The sequence below is a fragment of the Podarcis melisellensis genome (assembly GCF_964234715.1).
Source record: "Podarcis melisellensis genome assembly, chromosome: 10".
In the NCBI taxonomy this organism is placed as follows: domain Eukaryota; kingdom Metazoa; phylum Chordata; class Lepidosauria; order Squamata; family Lacertidae; genus Podarcis; species Podarcis melisellensis.
In genome coordinates this window covers 1,880,969-1,891,074 of record NC_138542.1, presented here as the reverse complement: position 1 = coordinate 1,891,074, position 10,106 = coordinate 1,880,969, and the positions used below count along the sequence as shown (strand labels likewise).

Sequence of the window (10,106 nt, the reverse complement as noted above, 5' to 3'; positions counted from 1 at the left end):
GGCAGGGCTTGGAGGTGCATTGCAACAGCGATGCACATCTTCATATCACCCATGTGCACAAGGCAACTTCCACATGTGGACATCTCTTGCCAGATCAGGAGAAAAATGCTGTCATCCGACAAAGTCCAGCATGTTTAAGGCTGTAACCCTGTACACACACATGGGGGAGTAAGTTCCATGAATTTAATTTTGTTAAGTTTGGTTCACATGCATGGGATTCTGCTGCAAGTTCACTTAAAGCACTGGACATGCTACTTCATGCAGTGTCAGACTGCGGCATGATCTATCCAAAGCAAAGCACTTTAAAATCTCATTAATCTCAATGGAGGATTTAAATACATTCTTAAATGCTTTCAGCTGAAATTAGTGGGGCTTGAAAATGCTCTGTTTGGCTGGATTGTACAAACTTGAGAAGCCTCTCTTAATGAAGGCTGCAATCCTAACCATGTCTACTCAGAAGTAAGCCCTGTTGAACTCAGTGAGGCTTACTCCCAGGTACCGAGTTAGGATTACATGTTGTAAGAACAGGAGGAGAGGGCACAGAAAGAAGAAATGTTGTAAACTAATATTGTTGCTTTCTTTAAAGTACTGAATGAATTATCTCTTACTCCACTGAGTTTACCAACATGTCTAATGATTAAAGTACATCCCTAGATGTAACCTAATGACCAGTTGAAATCAGCAATCATGTTATTTGCCAGCAACACTGGTGTCAAACTGCACAATATCATGGTTTGTGAGGCTATGTTGATATGTGATGATAACACTGCTGGGAGCTTTCCAAAATACTTCCACCTAGTCCTAAAGGAGTTCTTAAGGTCAATGCACATGACCAACTGTGTATAGAGGTTATTCAGCCCACCTCACCCCCCCCCCCAAGATTAGATTGCAATGCAATATGCATGTTTTGACTTCAGTTACTTCAATCCTTTTTCACAAGCACACATCACAAGCCCCCCTATGAGACCCCGCCAACCCCCCAAACTGAAGAACAGCCAGGGGGCCCATGCTTTAAAGTTCCAAGATATTCAGAGGCCAGACTGGCCTTCTGAATTGCCACTTCAAAGCGCTGAAATGTTCTTATATTGGCTGCATCTCAAGTTCCACAGGCAAAAATTTGCATCTTTCAGTGTTAGCCCTTAGTTTTTGGGGAATTGGCTGCCGCTGCTGACTTCTGATTTTGCACATGGGCTGTCTTTATTTGAAATCCGTTCTTACTTTTATGTTATTTTAATCAGTTTTACTGTGCACTACTTTGAAAGCTTCAGCTAAAAAAGCTCACAAAGAAATAATAAATTTGAGTAGGTTGCCACTTAGCCCATATTTTAAAAGGTGGTGGTGAAGAGTTTGCAGTTCATGCTTGTGAGAAACAGTTCCACCAGTTTCTCTGTGATGTAGGTATGCTGTGAATATTCCTGACTTCTGCAGATCAACAAGATTAGCAGATTATTCTTATCACACTGGCAGCCTGTCACCCTGCATAAACCCCAGAAGTCTGCATATATTTGGACTGGGAACAATGTATATTTAAGCCAGTTGTGTACATTCACAATGATGTGCAATTTGGGAATGATAAAAAAATTGTATCAACACAAAATCACGTACCTGCTTAGCTAGTAAGCATTTTTGAATATAACACATTGGTATTGGGAAAGGCATAACTGCAAAAAGAAATAAGGTTTTGAATATCCATAGTATATCCATATCCAGTGCAGGATGGAAAATCAAATCAGCCAGTCACATACGGAGTGGTCCAGAGAATCAACCTTTGGGGCCTGTCTATATTGCGAATATAAACCAGTTTAAAATCTGTGGAACCATCATGACCAGACATCCCACTTCCAGTTATTTCACTTTCCAATATTAATTATGGGTGCTACATGCCAATGAAAGAAATAAGATCCACAGATTCTCACAAGACTACAATTCCCAGAGTTCTCTGTGGGATGCCATGCTAGTTAACCTAGCTTTGAGATTTTGTTACAGTTTGTAGTAGAAGCTTTGCCCAAAATCAGAACAAGCAATTCAGCCCTTATACATTTTCAACAGTCACAGACCGGATTACCACAAAGTTGTTGCTCATTTTACTTGCCTCAAAAAAGAAGAGAGTAATGAGAGAGAAATGACACAAGTGGAACTCCAGTGGGCAAAATATGAGACAAAGAGTTAATCTTGTAGCTGAGAAAATGTTGGAGAGCCTTTTGTGGACAAACATGAGCCAGATATCATAGAGTGCAACAGAAATCACTTAATTGAAAACACATTCTGATCTTTGAAACTTTGCAAAACAGCCCAGTCCTTTGTTCACTATTCCATGCATGCAAATTCTTGCAGCAGCCTGGTCCCAGAGTTATAAGACATTCTGCTAAGTAAGTGCAAGCCTTGGAGGCCAAGTGCTCCCTGGAGAAAGGATTCAAAGTGTGCATGGCTTCACTCTATGTACATCTCAGTCTTGAATAGTCGCTTTCAAACTTCCTACCCTGGGGATAATCCTTCCATATCTGCTGAAGAATCCCGTCTGTTGGCTTTGGCATCTCTGCTTCTTGCACCAACCAAGGAAGAGATGCAGTTTGTGTGAGGCCTGGCCTGCTGAACCTAAGGATCCAGCTGCACAAACTGATGGAGAACGATAAAATAATCTCTTTTTTGAGCACTGCAAGTGAAGAGTGGTAATAGCAGACAAAACGTGTTTTGGCCGACTTATTTGCTTTTACTGATCCTTAATCAAGGACCCAAGCGCAAATAAGAGACTACCACTTTGAGGATCATGTGGCAGAGTATCTTTCTACTTGCAAAGTCAGAGTGATGGAACTTTTGTGACATTCTGTGGCTGTAATTTGCAGATGAGATTTCCTGCTACTTTTTGTTTTAATAATATATTTGATGGACTCTGTTTCTGACATCTCAACTCTGCAGGCACAATGGACCAATGCATAGATAGAGGTCTTTCTATAGAGCTGATCTTGTTTTAGAAACCACAGTGTTCAAAACAGGAGGGGAAAAATTACCTTATTTGCCATTGTCATGCTTCATTCACAGATTAGCTTCTGCATTTAGCTGGAGTAAGTTATGGTTAATGAGCCATGGAGCCAGATTGTTTTTACAAAATAGCATTTTAGACATAGAAGCCTAGGACTTTGGAATGTGTATTAACACAGAGGCAAACCTTTGGAAGGGAAGCATAAAAACAACATTCAGTTGAAAACATGCAAAGCAGTTTCATGCAGTTTCATTTTGGTGTCACTGTCTATCCAGCAGTGATCTCCTACCAACATTTGGAGATGTTTTCTATTAGGGAAAAATTAAAATAAAACCCAAAACAAATCATGTGTGTGGCTGTGACTAAATCTAGCATTTTCTGAGAGCTGGAGACAGATACATTCATCACGGCCCACAAGACAAATGTACATTCCTCCCACCCCCACTGTTATTGTGGGCTCTGGCCAAACTGGCTTTCAACATGTTTTGCCAGGGGGGAAAGATTTGTTTCTCCTCCCAGCAGAAAAAGGATAAATGATAAATGCACATTCACCACATATAAATGTACGGGGCACATATTGGCTAGTGTCCATGACATAAATGACATAAATAGAGCTGGTAAACATACGCTTTCACACTGCCCATTTCCAGAAAACTTTTAAAACTAGATTATTTTTTAAAAACCTGGGAGGTGAAGGATGAAATCACTCTGTTGCATAGGTATGCATCCTAAGACAAAACAAAGAAAGGGAATACATTTCAGCTGCTTGAATCCTGATACTTAGAATTGGTGCCATAAAGATTTAACCTTAATTGAATTAGCTTTGACCTACAGAAAACAGAAACATCAATGAGGTTTCTCTCTAGATAAAATAAACAAGCAAGCCACTTAGTTGCCACAAGATTTCAAAGTGTAAGAGAAACTTGTTCTATAACTCGGACAAAAAGGGTTGTATGCATTACTCAGATTATAAGGAAACAGGGACAGCCTTTACTTTTCTGAATGCAAAGAAGCAGGGGAGAGAAAAGGTCTACAAAATGATGCAGCCAAAGTTAAGCACATGTCAGTCCCACTGATGTCAATAGGAGAGACTTAAGTACCTGCACAATTTCCCCATTGACATACATGGGGTTTAACCGTGTTTAACTCTGGCTGGATTGCACCCTGATACTGGTTCACTTGCTTATGCCATCTAGAAAGTTTTACTGAAGTACCTTTTGAATCAGGCCACCACTCCTAGCATGGCAAACATCCTTCTCTTTCCCTCGTATCATTAGCATCAATATCATGTGCACTGATCAAGAGCGTGCTGGGTATTCTGGGTCGAAGGGATGTCAATATTTCTTTATTTCCATTCATACTCTGCCCTGAAGAATACCCTTGAACCATCTCCTGGACAGACTCATTTTGTATATGCAGGGAAAGTTTTTATGCAAAGAAGCGTTCAAACATCCAGTCCCTACCAGCAGTCTAGAATACTCTAAGCTCAGCAGCAGGTACACCGCACAGGCTTTTGCACTCCTGCTTTGCTCTAAATCCGTAATACATGGCTTTGGGTTTTAGGTGGTAAAGACTGAGGCAGTAGATAGTGGAGGTGGTACTTCTGTCTGTATTTAGCTGAAATGCCTATAGAGCGTTTGTTGAGTTTAATTCTTACACTGGGACTGTGTATGGTCAATGCAGCATATGGGGAAGCAATTTTCTCTCTCCCTTAATCCCAACCCTACACTTTGAGCAAAAGGGACTTGATCAAGAACCAGATTCCCAAGATGCTATAGGCCAGCTGGTGTTATCTGTGGTTGGATTTACTAAGCGATACGGTATATCTTGAGCATTAAGTAGCCACAATGGAAAAGTCAGATGTTCTTTTGTGAATTTTAGAAAACTCCTGTAAGGTCAACAGACCATGTTTCTGTGTACAGTAGAATACAATATGGTGGTTGCTGATTTTTTCTGTAGGGAAAACTGGTTCAGGAATGGCTCCATGTCTCACTCCAAATTAGGAACACAACCAGCACTGAAATCTGTCATGGGTAATAACTTTATAGGGCTCAAGTGATATGGTGTCTGTGCTGACTCTATTAGACTTCCTTGTTTAGGGAGTCTGATCTAAAATGACATCTTCAAAGTTTCAGGTAGGGGGGAATATGTCAAAGTCTTTTGCAACATATTTATTTGCTGTTGAATACATTCAGAGGTCTTCTAAGAACTTCCTCTGTTCTCATGCAGAGCATCACTAAGTACCAGCAAGGTTTCCATCTTCACGCTCTGTCTGTGAGCACCCATGGCAGCTGGCTGGCTGATATTAGAATTTGAATGCTTAACAAGCTGAATGCTTGCTGTGAGCAGCATGACAATTCTTGCTGTTCTGTACAAGGAAGACCAGACTGGTATCTGGCATAGGAAACTCTTAAACCATTGGTCCCTCTGGCCTAGTAATGGCCTCTGCACTGACTGGCAGCAGCTGCCCAAAGGCCTTGGTGCAGTGGTCCTGCTCTCTGGAAGATCCTTTAACCAGATGCCAAGCACAGGACCTGAAGCATGAAGGTTTCAAAGCATCTCTTCTGCCACTGAACTGCAATTGACATAAACGTGGCAGGAGGGTCACCAGAGAAGCATGGAATGAATTTATAAGGTATTTGCCAATGAAGCCTAATGCACTCAGAACTGGGCAGGTGTTTAAAAATCTGTATACCGGTATCTTATACACACAGGGAAGTAGTAAGGATATCCCATAGCAGAGAAGAAAGAGTGGCCCTATTTGTTTGTAGCAGATCAGATGCCTGCATTTGTAAAATGTACTTTGGACAATAGCTTCACTGGGGATTTTAAATCAGGGAACCAAGTTTTCTTGTTATGACCAGCTGGGGTGAACGCCTGCCTACCAAGGGATCTTGCTCATTCAGCTCAGCCCTTTCCTTCCTTGTAATCACAAATTACAGCCCTTGGTGCAGTATGCATGAACAATAACCACATACACATAGGCAGCCCTCCATTTCACAGTGTGCTTTTGTCACATGACGGATAACCACAGATGTTTAAAATGGAGAACTTTCAAAGGCCGTTCCCGATATTTTGGTGCACTTATATTTTAAAAGTTGCACTGGACATTCCAGACACGTGGAAAGAGAGGAAGCATAAATTTGTTGGGCTTCTGCTCCCTACATAAGGAAGGAGTTACACATTCTTAGAGCAAAGGCAGAACACATACACATTTCTGAAAAGAAGAGGCACATCACATTGCCTTCAGATGAAACTTGAAACTGTGGGGAAAGGAAGCTACTCAAACTTTTGCTACTTCTCTGAATTAGCTAAAGAAGCTCTCAGTGTGCAAAACACTGCAAAACACAACACATTATTTCAAGTAGTACAGCAAATTCAATGAGAATTGCTGATGCCCAGTGCTATTGACTAGCCACAGTACCACTTCCCTTCAGAAGCCTTTCAGAATGCTTTGGCAAGCCTCATTTGTGGCAAGCTACAGTAGTGAAGGCTAATTCGCACAACTGTTCTGCCACAGCATGAGAATTCATATGCAGTAAGTGGTCTTGTGTATGCTCCAGCATACATCAGGAATTGTAACTCACCATTTCCTAGGTAAGATTTTACAGGAGACACTGAGCCAAAATATCTACCAGACATGTTACAGAAGTGCCTGGGCATTCACAAGACCGTTCACTACACCAGGAGAGACAACCTGTGCTAGCATCATCATCCTGTCAGTCACACGAGAGTTCAAAACTCTCAGCACAGCTAGAAACGTAGGCGAGACGGCTCCAACTCACCCAGGCATCCCAAATGGGCTTTGTTCACCACACTAAGAGCTACTTTACATATATATGCATACATGGGTATAGGAAAACAAATATGTACATTTGTGTATACTGTCATGTGGGTATTATGCACATGGCTGTTTGTACTTCCTCGCTGATCCTGTCCCTCTCAAAAACAAAACAACCCAATCAGGGGTGGCATAGGCAGATATACCAAGAGAGAGAGAGCAATACTGTAAAGTAGGACTGCTTGGGTGAAACTTTTATGAGACTGTCAGAATCCAGTAGGAAGTGGCAGGCTAGTGGCATTTTGCTCCAATCCAACGTACTATTTTGTTTTTTCTCATATTCAAATGTCAGCCTTGGCTGCAAGTTCATAAGCACCAACTCAGAATTAGACCATTGCTGAGTAAGCATCCATGTGATGGGAAGGGAACCAACCTTTTCTCAAAATGAGGTGGAAGAAAGCAGTTAGTTTTCACATCACTGAAAGATCCAGACTAGTTTGCAGTCCAATGTTAGGAACTAAGATAAAGAATAATATGCATTTGAAACCCTTTTGATCTGAAAGGTTAATGCAAAATTGTGTAGGCTTTCTACCCCTGAACAAAACCAACACAGATAGAAATATGGAGAAGAATAAAAGAAGAAAATGATAATGCTCAGAAATCACCTCTATTTAAATAATCCAGTTGAGACCTTTAGTTAATGAAAAAGCATATACTGTTACCTACACTGAAAATAGAGTAAATCATTGAGGAACTAGCATGAGTGTCCATTAGAACATTCCTAGATTCATTAACTCAGCACCAGATACTGTTAGATCTGACCCTTCCCACCCTCCCAGAGTCATTGCAGTTGGTGATAAATGCAACATTTCAGAATTGCAGTATAAAATATGGCCATTTAAAAAAATCCTTCTTTCCAGTCCTTCACTGAGCTTGCAATGCAGGATGAAATCACCCGGGAGAAGGCTTGCCTGCATCTCCACGCCTGCCTGGGCACTCCCCCCACCTCTGACCTCTTCCAGAGGGCGGGGCAGCAGCAGTCTGGATCACTTGGTCCCTGTATGCACTGTTGTCACTGTGGTCTGCCTCGGTCTCCGCTCCCCTACGGCAGAAACCGCGGATGAAGCCGATGACGCAAAACTACAGGGGGTGGAAGGGGACATACCTGAAAGAGAGCAACAAAAGTCAGAAGCCACCAACGGAAAAAACAAAGAGCTAGTGTGGTGTAGTTGTCTGAGTGTTGGGCAGAGACAAGGAAACCCAGATTTACACTCCCATTCAGGGAGAAACTAAATTTTATGATGAACACAGGGCTACTGCCAAAAATGCCTGAGTTACAGTTTTGCCATCCCTGCTCTGTAATGTCTAGCATAACTTACCTCACATTCTGAAGCCATTAATTACCCTGTGAATTTCCCTGTCTTCCATGATCCAGTGATGTGGACTGGGGATGGGAAAATGCACAGTGCAATAATTTCAAGGGACTGGGAAAGTTGTACTAGATGTTACAGATGGGGAGTGGGAGATTTTGACGCAGGGCTGCCATTTCCAGGGATAGCTCCCAAATACATAATATAGTTTAGTTCTGTTCTCAGCCATGAAGCTCAGTGGGCCAGTGACTTTCTCAGCCTAATCTACCAGGCAAACCCAACGATGAAGTTAAAATGGGAATACTCTGCATCTGCTACCTTGAGAGTTCCTTGGAGGGGGTGGTGGAATGAAATTGTGATTATGAGTTATGATGATGCCAACATTCCTGTTATCCTGCAGGGAACTGCTCTTTCCAGAGACAGAAAAAAGTTTGTAGAGAAGTTTCTAGGCCGTCATTCCTCAGGGGCACTGTCTCTACAGTGAATGCAAAAAGCAATTGGAATGACAGTCCACATGCCTTTCTCACCTTTGCAGCAGCTGTGGGTTCAGTGGGGCATGGTCTATCCACCTGGCCACAAGCAGCTTCCCCCTTGAGATTGGGGGAATTTGTGCATTCCTCATAGAACAAACAGATGACAGAAGCACAGTTCTTTCAGGAAGAGGCTTTGGGTTCATCTTTTATAATAAAGATACCCACAATGAATTTTTGTTGTCATTTTAGAAGAAGAAACCAGCCCTGGGTTCATGAAGCAAATGTTTTTCATGCCTCGTAATGGAAAGTCACTGCCTTTTGCATTGTGGGATGCAGATCTATAGCACACAGGCCACTGAAGTCTTTAATTTGTTTAAATAGCTAAGTCTGTAGCTTAAATTAAGGTTTGCAATAACAGTTTCTACCAGTGATTAGTCTGAGGCTCTGACACATGCATGCAGATACCTGCTCCCTGCAGTCCACGCAGCCCCTTCAATGTACTTTGATAATTCACCTTACAATGTCATTTAGCTGTAGGGAAGTTTGTTCTCTCACTAATCTTTTCATTGAGGAATCCTGATAAACTTTCCTGGAGCCCTGTTTGAAGACTTCTGAGTAACAGCAATTTGAAGAAGGAGGAAACCTAATCACTTTGAGAAGCAACTTCATTGGGCTCCTTCTTCTAACATTGCTTGGGAGCATTCCTTTCAACAATTATTTAATTTACTAGCAGTAACAAATTAAAAAAAATCTATGTATTATGTTTCAAAAACTAAAAACTAAATACCCAACAATTTGCTGTCCTTTTGTGCTATGCCAAATCTGTTGCCTATGGTGGCTGCCTCACTTGGCTCAACAGCAGGTCTGATCCTTAGTCTATCTGGGCTCTGCAAACGTGTGAAATGTGTTCACTTTTTGTCTCACTCTCCCCAGCCGTTTCATTTGCCAAACAGTATCATTCTTGGTTTCTTCACTTCCCCTCATCAAATTGTTCAAAAGTAGGGGGAAAAGGAAAGCTCTTTTCTGGACATGATACTCAGATCCGGTATTATAAACTGGATTATAAACTCTTTGGATATTCATGGCAAAAATGCCCGTGCAGAACTGAGTTGTTGACAATATATCAATGTGCAAATGTTGGATCTCCAGAGAGAAAACAGCAGTTGCAGATAAGAGGCATCCCATTTATTCAAATATAAATGACAGTTGTGCTGTCCAAGTGAACCAACTGGGAGACATGCTGTGCTTTTGGGAGAAAGATGATTCAGCACTAGGTAAGATCCCTGTGTTTCAGGAAATACAGGCCAAAAACGACGTCTTTAATGTGTTATGCTGGGAGGGGCCACGACTCAGTGCATGCAGTAAACCCCAGGCTCAATCCTCATTCATCTCTAGTTCGCATAGCAGGTGGTGAAAATGTCTTCTACTGCCAGTCAAGACAATACTGAGCTGGTAACAGTCTGAAAGCACAAGGCTGCTTCCTATGCTCCAATGCAATGATT

At 41.8% G+C, this 10,106-nt stretch overlaps 1 protein-coding gene and 1 long non-coding RNA gene across 2 annotated transcripts in view; one reads left to right on the top strand and one right to left on the bottom strand.

The window, feature by feature from the left end:
- Window positions 1–2,038: 2,038 nt before the first annotated feature.
- On the top strand, window positions 2,039–7,359 carry LOC309379064. Its single transcript, XR_014172335.1, has 2 exons — window positions 2,039–4,800; window positions 5,212–7,359. It is a non-coding gene; the product is annotated as an uncharacterized lncRNA (long non-coding RNA).
- Window positions 7,360–7,431: 72 nt separating this feature from the next.
- The window catches only part of CAMK1D (calcium/calmodulin dependent protein kinase ID), a 203,884-nt gene continuing 201,209 nt past the window's right edge, over window positions 7,432–10,106 (bottom strand). Inside the window, exon 11 of the mRNA XM_081927849.1 lies at window positions 7,432–7,926. Within this exon, the coding sequence (XP_081783975.1) occupies window positions 7,808–7,926 (119 nt within the window). The 3' untranslated portion in view covers window positions 7,432–7,807. The remainder of the gene's footprint in view (window positions 7,927–10,106) is intronic.